Raw genomic sequence first — 21,478 nt, 5'->3', positions numbered from 1 at the left:
ATTACATTACAGCCCAAGCGGTTGCCAGTGTTTGGGCTTTTTTCAAAAATTGCTCCGCCACCTTTTGTGTGACTGAGGCCAATGACACATTAATGTCCTGCAGAGCATTCGTACAGCCTCTTTCTGCTGCTTGCGTGGCCTCTTTCTGCTGCTTGCGTGGCCTCTTTCTGCTGCTTGCGTGACCTCTTTCTGCCGCTTGTGTGGCCCCTTTCTGCCGCTTGTGTGGCCCCTTTCTGCCGCTTGTGTGGCCCCTTTCTGCCGCTTGTGTGGCCCCTTTCTTCCGCTTGTGTGGCCCCTTTCCCTTTCTGCCGCTTGTGTGACCCCTTTCTGCCGCTTGTGTGACCCCTTTCTGCCGCTTGTGTGACCCCTTTCTGTCGCTTGTGTGGTCCCTTTCTGCCGCTTGTGTGGTCCCTTTCTGCCGCTTGTGTGGCCCCTTTCTGCCGCTTGTGTAGCCCCTTTCTGCTGCTTGTGTGGTCCCTTTCTGCCGCTTGTGTGGTCCCTTTCTGCCGCTTGTGTGGCCCCTTTCTGCCGCTTGTGTGGCCCCTTTCTGCCGCTTGTGTGGCCCCTTTCAGCCGCTTGTGTGGCCCCTTTCTGCCGCTTGTGTGGCCCCTTTCTGCCGCTTGTGTGGCCCCTTTCTTCCGCTTGTGTGGCCCCTTTCCCTTTCTGCCGCTTGTGTGACCCCTTTCTGCCGCTTGTGTGACCCCTTTCTGCCGCTTGTGTGACCCCTTTCTGCCGCTTGTGTGACCCCTTTCTGCCGCTTGTGTGGTCCCTTTCTGCCGCTTGTGTGGTCCCTTTCTGCCGCTTGTGTGGTCCCTTTCTGCCGCTTGTGTGGCCCCTTTCTGCCGCTTGTGTGGCCCCTTTCTGCCGCTTGTGTGGCCCCTTTCAGCCGCTTGTGTGGCCCCTTTCTGCCGCTTGTGTGGCCCCTTTCTGCCGCTTGTGTGGCCCCTTTCTGCCGCTTGTGTGGCCCCTTTCTGCCGTTTGTGTGCCCTCTTTCTGCCGCTTTTGTGGCCCCTTCCTGCTGCTTGTCTGGCCCGTTTCCCTTCCTGCTGCTTGTCTGGCCCCTTTCCCTTTCTGCTGCTTGTGTGGCCCTTTTCTGCCGCTTGTGCGGCCCCTTTCTGCCGCTTGTGCGGCCCCTTTCTGCCGCTTGTGCGGCCCCTTTCTGCCGCTTGTGCGGCCCCTTTCTGCCGCTTGTGTGGCCCCTTGCTGCTGCTTGTGTGGCCCCTTGCTGCTGCTTGTGTGGCCCCTTTCTGCTGCTTGTGTGGCCCCTTTCTGCTGCTTGTGTGGCCCCTTTCTGCTGCTTGTGTGGCCCCTTTCTGCTGCTTGTGTGGCCGCCTTCTGCTGCTTGTGTGGCCTCTTTCGGCTGATTGTGTGGCCCCTTTCTGCTGCTTGTGTGGCCCCTTTCTGCTTCTTGTGTGGCCCCTTTCTGCTTCTTGTGTGGCCATTTTCTGCTGCTTGTGTGGCCCCTTTCCCTTTCTGCCGCTTGTGTGGCCCCTTTCTGCCGCTTGTGTGGCCCCTTTCTGCCGCTTGTGTGGCCCCTTTCTGCCGCTTGTGTGGCCCCTTTCTGCCGCTTGTGTGGCCCCTTTCTGCCGCTTGTGTGGCCCCTTTCTGCCGCTTGTGTGGCCCCTTTCTGCCGCTTGTGTGGCCCCTTTCTGCCGCTTGTGTGGCCCCTTTCTGCCGCTTGTGTGGCCCCTTTCTGCCGCTTGTGTAGCCCCTTTCTGCTGCTTGTGTGGCCCCTTTCTGCTGCTTGTGTGGCCCCTTTCCCTTTCTGCTTCTTGTGTGTCCCCTTTCTGCTTCTTGTGTGTCCCCTTTCTGCCGCTTGTGTGTCCCCTTTCTGCCGCTTGTGTGTCCCCTTTCTGCCGCTTGTGTGGCCCCTTTCTGCCGCTTGTGTGGCCCCTTTCTGCCGCTTCTGTGGCCCCTTACTGCCGCTTCTGTGCCCTCTTTCTGCCGCTTCTGTGGCCCCTTTTCTACCGCATGTGTGGCCCCTTCCTGCCACGTGTGTGGCCCCTTCCTGCCGCTTGTGTGGTCCCTTTCTGCTGCTTGTGTGGCCGCTTTCTGCTGCTTGTGTGGCCGCTTTCTGCTGCTTGTGTGGCCCCTTCCTGCTGCTTGTGTGGCCCCTTCCTGCTGCTTGTGTGGCCGCTTTCTGCTGCTTGTGTGGCCGCTTTCTGCTGCTTGTGTGGCGCCTTCCTGCTGCTTGTGTGGCCCCTTCCTGCTGCTTGTGTGGCCCCTTTCCTTTTCTGCTGCTTGTGTGGCCGCTTTCTGCTGCTTGTGTGGCCGCTTTCTGCTGCTTGTGTGGCCGCTTTCTGCTGCTTGTGTTTCCCCTTTCCCTTTCTGCCGCTTGTGTGGCCTCTTGGCGCGCTCAAGCTGTTTGGAAGTGTCCATCCTCAAGGTACTTAGTTTTCTTTTGTCTGGTCTGTGTAACAGTGTGCTGTTCCATGTAGTGATTAAGCTGGTCTTTGTAACAGTGTGCTGTCCCATGTAGTGGTTAAGCTGGTCTTTGTAACCGTGTGCTGTCCCATGTAGTGGTTAAGCTGGTCTTTGTAACAGTGTGCTGTCCCATGTAGTGGTTAAGCTGGTCTTTGTAACAGTGTGCTGTTCCATGTAGTGGTTAGGCTGGTCTTTGTAACAGTGGGCGGTTCCATGTAGGGGTTAATCCGGTCTTTGTTACAGTGTTCTGTTCCATGTAGTGGTTAGGCTGGTCTTTGTAACAGTGGGCGGTTCCATGTAGGGGTTAATCCGGTCTTTGTTACAGTGTACTGTTCCATGGAGTGGTTAATCTGGTTTTTTTAACAGTGGGAGGTTCCATGTAGTGGTTAAGCTGGTCTTTGTAACTGTGTGCTGTTCCATGTAGTGGTTAAGCTGGTCTTGGTAACAGTGTGCTGTTCCATGTAGTGGTTAAGCTGGTCTTTGTAACCGTGGGCTGTTCCATGTAGTGGTTAAGCTGGTCTTGGTAACAGTGTGCTGTTCCATGTAGTGGTTAAGCTGGTCTTTGTAACCGTGGGCTGTTCCATGTAGTGGTTAAGCTGGTCTTGGTAACAGTGTGCTGTCCCATGTAGTGGTTAAGCTCGTCTTTGTAACAGTGTGCTGTTCCATGTAGTGGTTAAGCTGGTCTTGGTAACGGTGTGCTGTTCCATGTAGTGGTTAAGCTCGTCTTTGTAACAGTGTGCTGTTCCATGTAGTGGTTAAGCTGGTCTTGGTAACAGTGTGCTGTTCCATGTAGTGGTTAAGCAGGTCTTGGTAACAGTGTGCTGTTCCATGTAGTGGTTAAGCTGGTCTTTGTAACAGTGTGCTGTTCCATGCAGTGGTTAAGCTGGTCTTGGTAACAGTGTGCTGTTCCATGTAGTGGGTAAGCTGGTCTGTGTAACTGTGTGCTGTTCCATGTAGTGGTTAAGCTGGTCTTGGTAACAGTGTGCTGTTCCATGTAGTGGTTAAGCTCGTCTTTCTAACAGTGTGCTGTTCCATGGAGTGGTTAAGCTGGTCTTGATAACAGTGTGCTGTTCCATGGAGTGTTTAAGCTGGTCTTTGTAACAGTGGGCTGTTCCATGTAGTGGTTAAGCTGGTCTTTGTAACCGTGTGATGTTCCATGTAGTGGTTAAGCTGGTCTTTGTAACCGTGTGATGTTCCATGTAGTGGTTAAGCTGGTCTTTGTAACCGTGTGCTGTTCCATGTAGTGGTTAAGCTGGTCTTTGTAACCGTGTGCTGTTCCATGTAGTGGTTAAGCCGGTCTTTGTAACCGTGTGCTGTTCCATGTAGTGGTTAAGCCGGTCTTTGTAACAGTGTGCTGTTCCATGTAGTGGTTAAGCTGGTCTTTGTAACAGTGTGCTGTTCCATGTAGTGGTTAAGCTGGTCTTTGTAACAGTGTGCTGTTCCATGTAGTGGTTAAGCTGGTCTTTGTAACTGTGTGCTGTTCCATGTAGTGGTTAAGCTGGTCTTTGTAACAGTGTGCTGTTCCATGTAGTGGTTAAGCTGGTCTTGGTAACAGTGTGCTGTTCCATGTAGTGGTTAAGCTGGTCTTTGTAACAGTGTGCTGTTCCATGTAGTGGTTAGGCTGGTCTTTGTAACAGTGGGCGGTTCCATGTAGGGGTTAATCCGGTCTTTGTTACAGTGTACTGTTCCATGGAGTGGTTAATCTGGTTTTTGTAACAGTGGGAGGTTCCATGTAGTGGTTAAGCTGGTCTTTGTAACTGTGTGCTGTTCCATGTAGTGGTTAAGCTGGTCTTGGTAACAGTGTGCTGTTCCATGTAGTGGTTAAGCTGGTCTTTGTAACCGTGGGCTGTTCCATGTAGTGGTTAAGCTGGTCTTGGTAACAGTGTGCTGTTCCATGTAGTGGTTAAGCTGGTCTTTGTAACCGTGGGCTGTTCCATGTAGTGGTTAAGCTGGTCTTGGTAACAGTGTGCTGTCCCATGTAGTGGTTAAGCTGGTCTTTGTAACAGTGTGCTGTTCCATGTAGTGGTTAAGCTGGTCTTGGTAACGGTGTGCTGTTCCATGTAGTGGTTAAGCTCGTCTTTGTAACAGTGTGCTGTTCCATGTAGTGGTTAAGCTGGTCTTGGTAACAGTGTGCTGTTCCATGTAGTGGTTAAGCTGGTCTTTGTAACAGTGTGCTGTTCCATGCAGTGGTTAAGCTGGTCTTGGTAACAGTGTGCTGTTCCATGTAGTGGTTAAGCTGGTCTGTGTAACTGTGTGCTGTTCCATGTAGTGGTTAAGCTGGTCTTGGTAACAGTGTGCTGTTCCATGTAGTGGTTAAGCTGGTCTTTGTAACAGTGTGCTGTTCCATGTAGTGGTTAAGCTGGTCTTGGTAACGGTGTGCTGTTCCATGTAGTGGTTAAGCTCGTCTTTGTAACAGTGTGCTGTTCCATGTAGTGGTTAAGCAGGTCTTGGTAACAGTGTGCTGTTCCATGTAGTGGTTAAGCTGGTCTTTGTAACAGTGTGCTGTTCCATGCAGTGGTTAAGCTGGTCTTGGTAACAGTGTGCTGTTCCATGTAGTGGTTAAGCTGGTCTGTGTAACTGTGTGCTGTTCCATGTAGTGGTTAAGCTGGTCTTGGTAACAGTGTGCTGTTCCATGTAGTGGTTAAGCTCGTCTTTGTAACAGTGTGCTGTTCCATGGAGTAGTTAAGCTGGTCTTGGTAACAGTGTGCTGTTCCATGGAGTGTTTAAGCTGGTCTTTGTAACAGTGGGCTGTTCCATGTAGTGGTTAAGCTGGTCTTTGTAACCGTGTGATGTTCCATGTAGTGGTTAAGCTGGTCTTTGTAACCGTGTGCTGTTCCATGTAGTGGTTAAGCTGGTCTTTGTAACCGTGTGCTGTTCCATGTAGTGGTTAAGCTGGTCTCTGTAACCGTGTGCTGTTCCATGTAGTGGTTAAGCCGGTCTTTGTAACCGTGTGCTGTTCCATGTAGTGGTTAAGCTGGTCTTTGTAACAGTGTGCTGTTCCATGTAGTGGTTAAGCTGGTCTTTGTAACAGTGTGCTGTTCCATGTAGTGGTTAAGCTGGTCTTTGTAACAGTGTGCTGTTCCATGTAGTGGTTAAGCTGGTCTTTGTAACTGTGTGCTGTTCCATGTAGTGGTTAAGCTGGTCTTTGTAACAGTGTGCTGTTCCATGTAGTGGTTAAGCTGGTCTTGGTAACAGTGTGCTGTTCCATGTAGTGGTTAAGCTGGTCTTTGTAACAGTGTGCTGTTCCATGTAGTGGTTAAGCTGGTCTTGGTAACAGTGTGCTGTTCCATGGAGTGGTTAAGCTGGTCTTGGTAACAGTGTGCTGTTCCATGTAGTGGTTAAGCTGGTCTTGGTAACAGTGTGCTGTTCCATGTAGTGGTTAAGCTGGTCTTTGTAACAGTGTGCTGTTCATGGTCTTTGTAACTGTGTGCTGTTCCATGTAGTGGTTAAGCTGGTCTTGGTAACAGTGTGCTGTTCCATGTAGTGGTTAAGCTCGTCTTTGTAACAGTGTGCTGTTCCATGTAGTGGTTAAGCTGGTCTTGGTAACAGTGTGCTGTTCCATGTAGTGGTTACGCTGGTCTTGGTAACAGTGTGCTGTTCCATGTAGTGGTTACGCTGGTCTTTGTAACAGTGTGCTGTTCCATGGAGTGGTTAAGCTGGTCTTTGTAACTGTGTGCTGTTCCATGGAGTGGTTAAGCTGGTCTTTGTAACTGTGTGCTGTTCCATGGAGTGGTTAAGCTGGTCTTGGTAACAGTGTGCTGTTCCATGTAGTGGTTAAGCTGGTTTTTGTAACAGTGTGCTGTTCCATGTAGTGGTTAAGCTGGTTTTTGTAACAGTGTGCTGTTCCATGTAGTGGTTAAGCTGGTTTTTGTAACAGTGTGCTGTTCCATGTAGTGGTTAAGCTGGTTTTTGTAACAGTGTGCTGTTCCATGTAGAGGTTAAGCTGGTCTTTGTAACTGTGTGATGTTCCATGGAGTGGTTAAGCTGGTCTTTGTAACTGTGTGCTGTTCCATGTAGTGGTTAAGCTGGTCTTTGTAACTGTGTGCTGTTCCATGGAGTGGTTAAGCTGGTCTTTGTAACCCTGGGCTGTTCCATGGAGTGGTTAAGCTGGTCTTGGTAACAGTGGGCGCTTCCATGGAGTGGTTAAGCTGGTCTTTGTAACTGTGTGCTGTTCCATGGAGTGGTTAGGCTGGTCTTTGTAACAGTGTGCTGTTCCATGGAGTGGTTAAGCTGGTCTTTGTAACCCTGGGCTGTTCCATGGAGTGGTTAAGCTGGTCTTGGTAACAGTGGGCGCTTCCATGGAGTGGTTAAGCTGGTCTTTGTAACTGTGTGCTGTTCCATGGAGTGGTTAGGCTGGTCTTTGTAACTGTGTGCTGTTCCATGGAGTGGTTAGGCTGGTCTTTGTAACCGTGTGCTGTTCCATGTAGTGGTTAAGCCGGTCTTTGTAACCGTGTGCTGTTCCATGTAGTGGTTAAGCCGGTCTTTGTAACCGTGTGCTGTTCCATGGAGTGGTTAAGCTGGTCTTGGTAACAGTGGGCGCTTCCATGGAGTGGTTAAGCTGGTCTTGGTAACAGTGGGCGGTTCCATGGAGTGGTTAAGCTGGTCTTTGTAACTGTGTGCTGTTCCATGGAGTGGTTAGGCTGGTCTTTGTAACCGTGTGCTGTTCCATGGAGTGGTTAGGCTGGTCTTTGTAACCGTGTGCTGTTCCATGGAGTGGTTAAGCTGGTCTTTGTAACTGTGTGCTGTTCCATGGAGTGGTTAAGCTGGTCTTGGTAACAGTGTGCTGTTCCATGGAGTGGTTAAGCTGGTCTTTGTAACCGTGTGCTGTTCCATGTAGTGGTTACGCTGGTCTTTGTAACCCTGGGCTGTTCCATGGAGTGGTTAAGCTGGTCTTGGTAACAGTGTGCTGTTCCATGGAGTGGTTAAGCTGGTCCCTGTTGTGTCTGGTTTCTGCAGTCTTTGCAGTTGTGTCTCGTGGTTTCTCTCATTCCACCTGGGTAAACGGGTGCCCACAGCGTGGTTTGGTTTGAGCTGGGACACCCTGTTACCAGTTGTGTGCCTCTCCTGCTGTGTTGTGTGCCTGAAGGTGAGGGTGCAGGTGGAACATGAAATGTTGTATTGCCTCACTGAGCAGTGGCATATGCAGGGCCACAGGAATTATGCGATTCTGTGGCCTCTACTTTTTTCGCATAATCACCGCATAATCCATCATCTGCTGCATAATCTGCCGATTTGAACCAAAAGACGTTACTTGTAATGTGGCGCCATGCGTGTGCTTGCAGTAGAAGGCATTTCGCAGACGCTAGCTGGTCATCTTTCAGTTGCCTATTTCAACATGTGGTTGTTAAACTGGTATTAATGGGATACAATCTTTGCCCAAACCGTATTACCATGTGTAAAGTTACAACATTATGGAGTAATGGCATCAAAAAATATGAAGCATTTTGCCGCACAAATTGGGTTTTTTCTCCTTTGCCGTATAATTTAGTCAACCTGTCGCATAATTCAGTGCTCCGTTGCCGCACATCAGTCGCCCTGGGTACGTGTGAGCAATGTGCCTTGCTGTTCAGGAGGGTTGCTTTGCTAATATTGTCTTTGGTGCTGTGAGTATCTTGGGGCGGCAGGTTGTGCGGTGCCCGTAAAGAAGACTTGTGGGGAATAGGTTGAAACGTTCATTTGACGGTCACTTTCCAGCGTCTCTCCGCCTTGTTTAACAGTCACTGCGCAGCAGCTCTCAGATGTGTCTGACTATCACAGACAGGCCTCTTTCGAAAATGTCAAACATTCACAGACTCGAGTCATTCACTACAAATGAGTAATAATTAAATACGCACAAATGGATTTATCGTAACCTCAGCGCTCTCTCTTTCTCTCCCTCTCTCTCCCCCTCTCTCTCTTTCTCTCCCTCTCTCTCTCCCTCTCTCTCTCCCTCTGCAGTAGTTAACACAAACTTCTCTTTTTCTGGTTTTGCCTGCGCCCCTCATAAAGTTGACCCTTATCAAAGGTGGCCCCATCGGGTCGTTTTGTCTTTTTAATCAACAGTGCTTCGCTTGCCAGGATTGGCCAGCTGGGACATGTAGTCTCAATGTTGCTATTCCAGCTTTAGGACTACAAGCCCCAGTTTTCCATGCACTGTGACCGCACGTCCACCATCTGAGTATCTGCTGGCGCTATGAAACCTATGGGTGATTTATGCGCCTTACAATTGCCAATACATAACGAGCGAACACTGGATGGAGGTGACCACCACGTCACGCGCCAGTTGTACATCTCCCTTTACACTCAGCCTCCCCTATGGATACTATAGAACCATTAGATGCCCTCTGGGACCCTCTCGTTGTCTCTCTCCTGCTGCTGTGTTTTAAGTGACTGGTTGAACCCCGGAGTGCTCGTGAACCCCCTGCTGGTGGTCGGGCGAGTGGGGGGTTGTATTCGTACTGCAGTCTCATCGAGTGCCTGGAAGGTCAGTCCCTATTCTGTGGGCGCTGGTTCTTTAGACGTGAAGCGCTTTGTTTTTTATTCCATGAAACACAACGAGGGTGTGTGAAAGAACACGAGGACGGGGCTTGCACAATTCAGGGCGGACTTGTGCTGTTTGCACAGTACATTTGCTTTCGATGACCCCGTGTTTGTCCCCAGCCCCTCCTCCCCTCTGTGTTTGAAGATCAGCAGCCAGTGCTTTTACGCCTGATGTTTTGGAGGCTTGTGCGGACGCGTTATAGACGGTCTGGTTTTTCGGCTGACTTACTGTGTGCTCTTGGGCGAGCGTTTACATTTCCGTTTGGTGTTGTCTTCTTCCGTCACGTAGACATGCTTTGAAGCTTTTATCTGGTCGCTAGATCTTAGGCTCTATATATTATTGTAACTGGGAGTCTAGGGTAATGAGACCAAGCAAGCTCTCCACGTGATGGGGGGGGGGGGGGGGTCGTCCAACCACTGCAGTGAGATGCATGTCATCCTTGATACCTCCAGTCAGTCCCGGATTCATATTCAATTGCAGATTTCTTTTTGAGAATGTGAATCCACATGTACCTTAGTGGAAGGGGGAATTCACTCAAAAATGGGACTCCCTGAAGATGGCGAAGCGCGAGGCCTGGGGTTGAGGTTCACAGAAAAACCTGTCAAATATGTTTACCTGACACCTAAACCTATAAGCGCTGCTTCTAGGCACTTCTGTAGGAAAGCAGGCCAGAGGAGCAGGGTGAGAAGGAGGGAAGAGGCGCCTCGGAGCGCTGCACGCGGCGTGTGCTGGGGGAGGGGTGGGGGGTGCTGGGGCTATGGCAGAGTTCTTATCGAAGCTAGTAGTTATTTTGGGACATATGAGGTTCCGTTTGTGACTTGCGAGGGTCTGTTAGTTTGATCTGTGCTTTCACTGGAGGTATATGATGGTTATCAAGGGGACTTACGAGGGTCCTTTGGAGTATATGAGTATCTGTTGGGGTATATAAGGGTTATCTAGGGGACTTACGAGGGTCTTTTGGAGTATATGAGTATCTGTTGGGGTATATGAGGGTTAGTTAGGAGTATAGCAGGGTCTGTTGAGGTATACGAGGTTCGCTTAGAGGTATGTAAGGGTCACTTAGAGGTATACAAGGGTCTCTGGGGTATAGGCTGGAGTGTAGCTGCTTTGTGACCGTCTGTTGAAGAGGCGAGGCTGTGGTCCTTACTTGTAGGTTACGGCCTGTTGAGGGTATATGAGGGTCTGTTAGGAGTATAAAAGGGTCTCTGGGGTATAGGCTGCATTGGCCGTCTGTTGGAGACACGGGGAGGCTGTGGTCTATACTCGTAAGTTGCGGCCTGTTAAGGGTCTGTTCGGAGGATAGAAGGCTCTTTGGGGTATAGGATGGTGTGTAGCTGCTGTGTGACCGTCTGCCGGAGAAGAGGCGAGGCTGTGCTCCATACTCGTAAGTTACGGCCTGTTAAAGGGGTTATATGAGGGTCTGTTAGGAGGATAGAAGGCTCTCTGGGGTATAGGATGGTGTGTAGCCGCTGTGTGCCCGTCTGTTGGAGACACGGTGAGGCTGTCGTCCATACTTGAATGTTACGGCCTCTTAAGGGTGTATGAGAGTCCATTAGGAGAATAGAAGGGTCTGTTGATGGTGTGCAGCCGCTGTGTGACCGTCTGTAGGAGACACAGTGAGGCAGTGGTCCATATTTTTTGTTTATGGCCTATTAAGGGTATAAGAGTTTTTTTTAGTAGTTTAGAACGGTCTGTTGTGCTTTATAATGGTGTATTGCTGTTGGTGTGTCTGTTGCAGACGAGGTGCAGCTGTGCTCCATACTTGTAGGTTACAGCCTGTTAAAGGTATATGAGGGTCTGTTAGGAGTATAGAAGGCTCTCTGGGGTATAGGCTGGAGTGTAGCTGCTTTGTGACCGTCTGTTGGAGAAGAGGCGAGGCTGTGCTCCATACTCGTAAGTTACGGCCTGTTAAGGGTATATGAGGGTCTGTTACGAGTATAGAAGGCTCTCTGGGGTATAGGATGGTGGGTAGCTGCTGTGTGACCGTCTGTTGGAGACACGGGGAGGCTGTGGTCCATACTCGTAGGTTACGGCCTGTTAAAGGTATACGAGTGTCTGTTATGAGCATAGAAGGATCTCTGGTGTATAGGATGGAGTGTAGCTGGCTGTGCTCCATCCTCGTAGATTACGGCCTGTTAAAGGTATACGAGTGTCTGTTATGAGCATAGAAGGATCTCTGGGGTATAGGATGGAGTGTAGCTGGCTGTGCTCCATACTCATAGATTACAGCCTGTTAAAGGTATACGAGTGTCTGTTATGAGCATAGAAGGATCTCTGGGGTATAGGATGGAGTGTAGCTGGCTGTGCTCCATACTCATAGATTACGGCCTGTTAAAGGTATACGAGTGTCTGCTATGAGCATAGAAGGATCTCTGGTGTATAGGATGGAGTGTAGCTGGCTGTGCTCCATCCTCGTAGATTACGGCCTGTTAAAGGTATACGAGTGTCTGTTATGAGCATAGAAGGATCTCTGGGGTATAGGATGGAGTGTAGCTGGCTGTGCTCCATACTCATAGATTACAGCCTGTTAAAGGTATACGAGTGTCTGTTATGAGCATAGAAGGATCTCTGGGGTATAGGATGGAGTGTAGCTGGCTGTGCTCCATACTCATAGATTACAGCCTGTTAAAGGTATACGAGTGTCTGTTATGAGCATAGAAGGATCTCTGGGGTATAGGATGGAGTGTAGCTGGCTGTGCTCCATACTCATAGATTACGGCCTGTTAAAGGTATACGAGTGTCTGCTATGAGCATAGAAGGATCTCTGGGGTATAGGATGGAGTGTAGCTGGCTGTGCTCCATACTCGTAGACTACGGCCTGTTAAGGGTATATGAGGGTCTGTTAGGAGTATAGAGGGGTCTCTTGGGGTAAAGGGTGGAGTGTAGCTGCTGTGTGGCCGTCTGCTGGAGACACAGGGAGGCTGTGGTCCAAACTTGTAGGTTACGGCCTGTTAAGGGTGTGTGAGGGTCTGTTAGGAGTATAAAAGGGTCACCTGGGGTATAGGATGCTGTGTAGCTGCTGTGTGGCCGTCTGCTGGAGACACGGGGAGGCTGTGGTCCAAACTTGTAGGTTACGGCCTGTCAAGGGTGTGTGAGGGTCTGTTAGGAGTATAAAAGGGTCTCCTGGGGTATAGGATGCTGTGTAGCTGCTGTGTGGCCGTCTATTGGAGACACGGTGAGGCTGTCGTCCATACTTGAATGTTACGGCCTTTTAAGGGTATATGAGGGTCTGTTAGGAGTATAGAAGGGTCTCTTAGGGTAAAGGGTGGTGTGTCGCTGCTGTGTGACCGTCTGTTTGAGAGGAGAGGCTGTGCTCCATACTTGGAGGTTACGGCCTGTTAAGGGTATATGAGGGTCTGTTAGGAGTATAGAATGGTCTCTTAGGGTAAAGGGTGGAGTGTAGCTGCTGTGTGACTGTCTGTTTGAGAGGAGAGGCTGTGCTCCATACTTGGAGGTTACGGCCTGTTAAGGGTATATGAGGGTCTGTTAGGAGTATAGAATGGTCTCTTGGGGTAAAGGGTGGAGTGTAGCTGCTGTGTGACCGTCTGTTTGAGAGGAGAGGCTGTCGTCCATACTTGGAGGTTACGGCCTGTTATGGGTATATGAGGGTCTGTTAGGAGTATAGAAGGGTCTCTTAGGGTAAAGGGTGGTGTGTAGCTGCTGTGTGGCCGTCTGTTGGAGACACGGGGAGGCTGTGCTCCATACTTGGAGGTTACGGCCTGTTATGGGTATATGAGGGTCTGTTAGGCGTATAGAAGGGTCTCTTAGGGTAAAGGGTGGTGTGTAGCTGCTGTGTGGCCGTCTGTAGGAGACACGGGGAGGCTGTGCTCCATACTTGGAGGTTATGGGCTGTTAAGGGTATATCCGAGTGAATGGTATAAACGGTCTGTTGGATTAGGGAAGGGCGGCACTGGTGAAAGAAGGCCGATGATGTCTGTAGGGGCTATTAAAGGGTCCGCTGGGGACTCTGTGAGGGTCGATTGAAGACGTGTTGGTTGAGGGGCCCGTCCACTTTCCCAACCTCAGGCCGGTGTCTCACATTTAACACAGCTGATTTTTTTTTGCTTTTACGTTACACCCCAAAAATACAGCCCCAAGTGTCTTTAAAACTTGTAGGTGAGCCATAAGGAGCTCCTTTTAGCACCCCTCTCGACCGCTAGCTGCTGCGGCACCAATCGGTTTGTGTTGTCAACCAGTTGTGCGCTAAGGCGAGCGCCATAATGTCTTAATGGGCGTAAGAGCGCTATTCAACACGAATGCGTCGATAAATAAATAAATGAAGGTGGGTCCCAGACCATGGCGCCTCGGTTAACTTACCTCTAACCCTCCTGTCGCCGTGGCTTCCAGTCCAGCGATTTTGTCGGGACTAGCGCCGCGGGCCCCAGGTGGACTTTAACGCCGATGTCCAGCGCCCCTCCCAAAGTAAACAGTCCCCCAGCTAAACAGGCCTCCCCTGGCAGCGTCAGCCGAAAAACGCCCATTCACCTCTGCCCAGTGGGCAGTGTGGATCGATGTGTCCATCGATCGGTCACTTCCGGCCCCGGTGGACGCGCACGATTCTTGCAAGAAGGAATTGTGTGAATTTAGCAATCCTATGATCGCCGACATTTTTTCATAGCCCCCTCGAAATTTGGCTCTAGTTGCGCCTCTGTCTGTACCTGTCCACGCGTTCTCAGCGGGCATTCTCTGGAATTGTCAACAGATCATGTCCCGGCGGGTTATCTTTTCTAATATATCTTTTCTGTGCATTAATCTCCTACCAGCAAATAAAGTGCTCGTGATGCCATGACTTGGGGGGGCTGGTGGGCACCTGAGAGTGGCATGTCGGGAAGATGTTACAGTTGGTGTTTGAGTGTGCTAATGTTCTGAACTCCAAATTAAAAGGACATTTATGAAGACGGATACTTTTCTTAGATCACTCCTCTCTTAGTGTGGTTCGCCATTGACCACACATGAGGCAGTACTCTTGAAATTCTGGCACAGGTGCCTAGATAGGACCAGTGTCTCCTCTGTGCCAGGGAGCCCGCTGCATGGACCCCTCTCCCGGCAGGCCAGCAGAGGTGGTCATTCAAGAATGCTATCATCCAGGGCTCACATGTGGGGGGACAGCATGGCTTAGATACCAAGACGCCGCACTGACAACATCCTTTGCGGGTGAACCTCAGGGACCCCCTGGGTCTCAGAGTGAAAATACTTTTTCAGTTTCGGTGCTTGTCTGTGGTTACTTGAGGGTGAGCGGGCAGGGGCTGGCATGCAGGGAAGGCGTCCTTTGGGGATCAGATATCTGCGTGTTAATAGGATGACCTCCTCTTAGAATTGATACACTGCCCTAGTGATGTCATAATTTCGTGTGACACTGCCCCAGTGATGTCATGATGCCATGAAACACAGCCCCAGTGAAGTCATGGTACACAGCCCCAGTGATTTCATGGTACACAGCCCCAGTGATGTCATGGTAAACGGCCCCAGTGATGTCATGGTAAACGGCCCCAATGATGTCATGGTAAACGGCCCCAGTGATATCATGGTAAACAGCCCCAGTGATGTCATGGTAAACAGCCCCAGTGATTTCATGGTACACAGCCCCAGTGATTTCATGGTACACAGCCCCAGTGATGTCATGGTAAACGGCCCCAGTGATGTCATGGTAAACGGCCCCAGTGATGTCATGGTAAACGGCCCCAGTGATGTCATGGTAAACGGCCCCAGTGATGTCATGGTAAACAGCCCCAGTGATGTCCTGGTACACAGCCCCAGTGATGTCCTGGTACACAGCCCCAGTGATTTCATGGTACACATCCCCAGTGAAGTCATGGTAAACAGCCCCAGTGATGTCATGGTAAACAGCCCCAGTGATGTCATGGTACACATCCCCAGTGATTTCATGGTACACATCCCCAGTGAAGTCATGGTACACAGCCCCACTGATGTCATGGTACACAGCCACAGTGATGTCATGATACACATCCCCAGTGATTTCATGGTACACATCCCCAGTGAAGTCATGGTACACAGCCCCACTGATGTCATGGTACACAGCCCCATTGATTTCATGGTACACAGCCCCAGTGATTTCATGGTAAACAGCCCCAGTGATGTCATGGTAAACAGCCCCAGTGATGTCATGGTAAACAGCCCCAGTGATGTCACGGTAAACAGCCCCACTGATTTCATGGTACACAGCCCCACTGATTTCATGGTACACAGCCCCATTGATTTCATGGTACACAGCCCCAGTGATTTCATGGTACACAGCCCCAGTGAAGTCATGGTACACAGCCCCAGTGATGTCTTGATGTCATGGTACACAGCCCCAGTGATGTCATCGTATACAACCCCAGCAATATCATGATGTCACTAGTGCACAGTTCCAGTGATTTCATGGTACACGGTCCCAATGATGTTATTATGTCATGGTACACTGCCCCACTTACGTTATGATGTCATGGTACACATTCCCAGTGATGTCATGGTGCACAGCACCAGTGATGTTAATGTACACAGCCCCAGTGATGTCATGGTACACCGCCCCAGTGATGTTATGATGCCATGGTACACAGCCCCAATCAAAGGTTAACTTGCACTATTTTGCCCCTCTATTAAAAATACTGTTCCACGCCTTCTATCCTCAATTCACGACCTTTATGTTGCTTAATTTGCTAGTTTTACCAGTTAGTATCTGTACAGATGGTTTGTCTACACTAGTACCATTTACACCGATCAGATTATATGTCACTTTTATCACACTTTAACCTGTGATTGGATTGTTTTCTAATTCTTACCATGAATCAATCAGCCAATGATTTTCGTACAAAGGTACTGAAAGTCAGCGTGGCAACTAAGTGCCTTCATTTAGACAGTGCTCCAGACTTACTTAGATCTTTAATTTGTAGACTGTTTTTGTTTGTCGTGGGATGGCTTTGTGGTTGTTGTGCTTGTTCTGTTGGGTTTAACCTTAGATAGTTGATCATTTTGCAGTAAGCACAGTGAAACCGCTTCCTCCCTACACACTGATTGGTCTCTTTCTCCTCCTAGCTCACAAGAAGGTTGCCACCCATCAAAGAGGCGAAGCCCCGGCTGCAGAAGCTCTTCCGGGATTTCTGGCTATATTCAGTGCTCATGGGGTTTGCAGTGGAAGGGTCTGGTAAGTAAACACTTAATGCCCAGAGAATGGTCTACAAGTCCATTTAATGACCAGCCATGGTCTGTGCTCCGCCTGCTCCGCCATGTTTTACACCTGTTTTCCGTCTGGGGTAGTGACAGCGAATGCCACCCACTGCACCATTCTTGTGAGTGAGACCAAGAGATGGAACCACTGGCACCATGAGTCAGTCAAAGCCAGGCCACACCATCACTTCATCTCCCTTTCAGGTGCTCCAATGTTGGGGCATGTAGAGCTTGTTTTAGGACATACCGCTTCAATTCCAAATACTTCAGTTTTGTGATTACTTTTCTGGGGCCACGAGAAGACTGTTTCGAAAGCCAGCAGGCCTACACAAGCACTTTACATGTCTGATGGACAGAGGTGGCCAAGTCAAATCTCTTGTGCTTCTTGATGCTGTCATTCTGTGGTGTCCCCCAAATGCTTGACTCTTTAAGTGTACTAACTTGTTTTGCTACATTAGATTGGATTACAGCCCCTGCCAGCTTAGCTGTGCCACCGTTTACAGATAGAAGACAGTCGTGGCCTTCAAATAGCTGAGTTCTTTCTCCATTGCACAGGGTCTTCATGCAAGTCTCTACAGTGCTGTCCCCAGTGGTGCACACATGTGCTGCTCAGACAGCAGAGCTATTCCTTGGCTTTTACTGGTAACAAAGAGAAGCAGCGGAGGCAAACAGGCAGTCACAGATTCCCTGGAAAGTTACAAATGTATATCCAAGGCATAGGTTCTGTCTCCACGTTATACCAGTAGTGAAGTAGGTACTTCACGCAGCCGAGCTGTCCCCTGGTATGAACTGATGACAGGCATCTGCATGTCTTACAGCACTGATGTACCGGACAGCAGAGTGATTCCTGAAGTTATACCTCAAACACTAAAGCCATCTCTTAAGTCACACTGAAAAAACATATTGTGATTAATGTAGCGGATCTGTTCCTCATATTGCAAAGACTATTCAGCCAGGTGCTTCGAACTGCAGACCTGTCTCTTTGACTTTGGTAGGTGCCTCCTGCTGTAGAGACATGACTGCACACATAGGTTCTAATGGCTGTGTGGCAGTCAGGACTGTGTGATGCTTCCAGGTCTCCTCGCTTCTGTACATGATGGGTTCTTGCAAATTCCTTGAAGAATGTCAAACGATATCCCAGGGTATGATGTTGGGGTTGTTGATGAAATATGCCAGTGTTCTGATTGATTTCCTACCAGAGGTGATCACTGATGCTCCTACAGTTTGGGGGTCCTGGATGTGCTGGGGGTCTCATGGAGATTCTCAGGATGCTAGCACTCCTGAAGGTTTCTTATTTCTTTCTGATCTTACAGACTCCGAGTACAGCTCAGAGAGAGGTAAATACATATATGTTACAATAATGTGCAGCACTTCTGACCTTGTGCCATTGATACACACAGCACATAATGCATATTAGTCACTCAGTTCTCTTTTGACAACAACACACAGCTATGCAAGTAACCTGCATACCTCCGTCATGGAAAGCACCAACGTTTGGCATCTAACCCTTATGCCCCCACTGCATGTATAGCATTCCTTTCCTTGCCACTGATCCACATTCACACCAGCAGATGAGCACATAAGCCCTGTAGATCAATACAGCACGCACAGCATGTAATCACATCAGCAAGCAAATAATCCCCATTATTCCACTGGGTGGAAAGTACTAAATCCATTGCTAGCAATCCGCATGGCCCGCAGGATGTAGTTTACTATTGCACGCTATTCATATCGCAGCCCATACAGGCTCTGGGCTCAGTTCCTTCGTTCGATCCTCGAAAATAAAAAATTAAGAGACCAGTAAAGCTGCTGCTTCTGCAATGCAAGGTTTGGAACGTTGATCTAACAGGCCTGGTGTTGTATGCTATCAAGAGCAGGCCAACCAGGGTGGTGTGTTGAGCTAACACTACAGTCTATCAGGTTGTATCAGGAGGGCCATTAATAACACACAGAGGGGTGTAAGAAGTGGGCAGGAGCTTGGACAGCTCTTGCTCTCTGCAAAGGTGACACTTGAGTGGATGAAAATTTGTCAGGAGGGTGGTTTAGCAACAGCCCACCTGAGCTGGTCGTTGCCACTGGGTCCTCTTTCAACTCCACAAGTCCAGCAAGTGACTCTCCTGTTATTTTATTGTTGGAACAAAACTCTGGTGTCTCGATTATTACCAAGTTGGGTAACTGTGCCGGTTTCATTTTTTCTTAAGTACTTGGTTTTAGTTCATGCATTATTTATACACTGTAACTTGACCCTGACATAATTCTGTTTGTATAATAAATATGTGTTGCCTTGAAATCCTATTGGCCTGACTTATAGATGACTCAGTATGATTGTTCAGTGAAAACACATACTTGAAGGTGTATGGAAAACCATTACTGCCTGATGGCTCCACTGCTGAATTAGTTCACTGTCCTCTGTGGCACAAGCTATTGGATAAAGAGCTTTTAAACAGAACCTTTTTTTTTGCTAACCAGGGAGGTCACTGTATTTGTCTCACCAACATAAATCAGCCGCATCAGAATGTATTAACATGAGTGAATTATACCGTGTAGGTTGTATAGTTGAACGTTGTATTGTGATTGTTTCTTTTCCTGCAGGTCTTTGGCCAGAGGAGTGGTACGAAGGGGTCTGTGAGATCGCAACCAAATCACCGCTGCTTACCTTTCCCAGCAAGGAACCCCTGCGCTCTGTGCTTCAGTACAACTCGGCTATGAAAAATGACACCGTTACACCTGTAAGAACAAATTCTGCTGCCTTCCATTTCTTCCTCTGTCCCTTCACCTCCATGAAACTCTTCCTTTGTTTTGATTCTTCAAATAATTATCAAATCCTTAGGCTGTACATAGCTCAAAGTAAACCATGTCTCCTAGATGTGGATATAGCCAACAATCGGCGAGTTCTTGCCTTGTGCTTTCAATCACTTGTATTTGATAATCTGTGGGGCCTCGTTACAAGGTCTCTGGATTTTGGTGGGGGATTACAAGGTGGACCTTCATGGTCCCCTCATAAGTTAGACAAAACTAGCAGAATCTGCAAGACATGCCCTTATTCTATAGGGTATTCCTCATTTCCCACCATAGTTTCTACCGCAGATTGCAGCTGCGTTAAGCAACTAGTCTCTGCATGAACCACATTGGGTTAGTGGAGTTATCGCGGACTCATTATTGGTCCTGTCTGTATTACCAGGAACCTTGTAAAGTTGCATAGTCAAATCTCAGCCTTTATTTTGAATTTGTCACATTTACTTTTAGCTGTCCAACCAGGTTTCACTAGTCCTCACGGTCCCTTCTAGGGCATCCTGTATGTGTGGGTGGTATATGAAGGAGTAAGTGTCAAGCATGTGTACATTTTGAAGTGATTGTGCAGAGTGATGAACAATTTCAGTGCAGAGACAACCCTTTTGACAGTGTTCTCACCTTCCATAGTCGAGAAGACATTTAGCATTACTGGTCCAGCACTGAAATGTCCACCATTAGACTATTTCAGTATTATTAACAAGGGCACAGCAGTAACTATTTGTAAGAGTAATAAATGTTGGGGACGTAGCAATGGTGGACCTCTACATTGAGAGACGATATTTGGTACTCCAGAGGTATAATGCTCCTGGGTGCTTAGGCAGACACAAGTAAAAATTCAGCCTTTAATGGATACTTCAACCCACAGGTTCACATCTCTAAATATTCCCAGGCAAATGGACTGGATCAAGAAAAGTTTCTAGAGACACGAGGTGCATTAAGCTCTGCAGGTGTTGCCACTAAATGCAATATGCCTGCTGCGTATAGTTCCCACTTATATGATGATATCTGTTCCTTTTTTACAGCTTACAGAAAATACTGACCCCAAAAGCTCTTTTTAGTCTGATCTAAAATGATTCTCTATTACACACTTTTGACTTTGGGCTATACTGCTGTTGATTTGTTTAGGCTTCAGTACCCGCGCCAAGTTAAAAAGGCAGAAATCTGGCAGACGCTGAGCTCCTGATAAAGACTTCTAGCCTTAGATTCCTCACCTTTTGAATAATCAAAGCATCAGACTGGATTCGAAAACCTTTCAGCAGTTCTTCTGCACACCGCCCAGTGGCACCGTGCAGCTCGACAGTGCCGCTGTTCCGATCAGTAAATTATGTGCTGAGCTTAAATAGGCACAGTTTGTGCATGCTAACATAATTTCTTTTCTTTCGGCACCACCAGACGCAGATCTGGAACTATTTCTCATCTCTTTGAGACCCTTTGCTCAATCACAATAAATGTTTTCAGTGTGCAAGCGGCGTATCACGTCCCAAAATGGCAGGTTTTAAGCCCTGAAAGGAATGTTGCGAGCCAAAATGTTTGTGACAGATCCTTACTAAATTTGTCTGTGGTGCGTGGTGTTGAGCCATGACTCTAAGGCCTTCATTGACTGTGCATCGATGCACCAGAAGGCCACACGAGATGGCAAGTTGTAACTTTACATTGCCAAGCACAGGAAGACAACGAGACCAGTCCAAGTCGAAAGTTTGTTCCCGGTCCCATTCGAGATCTAGAATTCTCTGGAGTCATTCCAGAGGTCGGTCTTCATCTAAATCCATACCTTCAAGTAAGTCGAAGACAAAACACAAGAATTCTAAGTGTGACTTTATGCATCATTGGCAAATCCTTGCCGACTCCCTCTGGCACACCTGTGGTCTCCCAAAGAGCCGAGAGGTTCTCCACTTGTATTACCGCCCAGTGGGTTTTCCTTCAGTGCCAGCTGGACCCTCCAAACCCATTAAAAGGCTGCTTCCGGCTCAAGTCTTGACTCTGCCTCAGAGCCATGGTCCATACCAGTTCCCGGTGCCTTGATGCCGACTCCATTGACTCTGGACAACGAGGTCCCAATTATCCTCTCTGACATTTAATCACCCATGGTTTGACCTCAACCAAGGCTGTGCCAAGCCACCTTAGAGGCTGCACGTCCACTTGATCTGGCTCCACAAGAAGAACGCACACCCTGCATTCTCTGTTTGGCACAGATTTGAACAATGACTATGATGCGGCGGATGAGATTGGCCAACCATATCACAACAAGAATTAGTATGACGACTTTCTGGGGCGAAAGGCCCTTTTTCCTCCTGTCAGTGTGCAAATCTGTTTCACATTAACTTACCCAAAACGCATCAACAACGTGGACTGTGAGTGGTGAAGTCCCTATACGGACTTTAGTGTTCCCTGATTGGACCCATCTCTAGTACATATAGGCTCCAACATAGATCTATGGTAATACCATTCTTAATTAGAATGGCAGGCACAGGCCAAAGTATCAAGGATAAATATAAAGAATAAAGACAAAATACATGAAATTTCTCAACAGCATCAAAGCATGCAGATCATAAGTACAACCAACGTGAGAAAGTT

General features: G+C 48.6%; 2 protein-coding genes across 5 annotated transcripts in view; one reads left to right on the top strand and one right to left on the bottom strand.

Annotated features, from left to right (window-relative positions):
• The window catches only part of SERPIND1 (serpin family D member 1), a 30,909-nt gene extending 17,511 nt beyond the window's left edge, over positions 1–13,398 (bottom strand). Inside the window, exon 1 of the mRNA XM_085633228.1 lies at positions 13,262–13,398. The gene's annotated coding sequence lies outside the window, so the exon portion shown is untranslated. The remainder of the gene's footprint in view (positions 1–13,261) is intronic.
• Positions 1–21,478, top strand: part of PI4KA (phosphatidylinositol 4-kinase alpha) — a 548,133-nt gene that overhangs the window by 226,689 nt on the left and 299,966 nt on the right. For 2 of the 4 annotated variants that reach the window (XM_085633226.1, XM_085633224.1), the window contains exons 20-22: positions 15,980–16,088; positions 17,425–17,448; positions 18,704–18,840. In XM_085633226.1, coding sequence (XP_085489352.1) covers positions 15,980–16,088; positions 17,425–17,448; positions 18,704–18,840 — 270 coding nt within the window. The remainder of the gene's footprint in view (positions 1–15,979; positions 16,089–17,424; positions 17,449–18,703; positions 18,841–21,478) is intronic. The other 2 variants (XM_085633227.1, XM_085633225.1) reach the window with 1 other exon arrangement.

This window comes from Triturus cristatus, chromosome 11 (assembly GCF_964204655.1).
Source record: "Triturus cristatus chromosome 11, aTriCri1.1, whole genome shotgun sequence".
Taxonomy (NCBI): Eukaryota; Metazoa; Chordata; class Amphibia; order Caudata; family Salamandridae; genus Triturus; species Triturus cristatus.
This window is presented reverse-complemented; position numbering and strand designations above follow the sequence as displayed.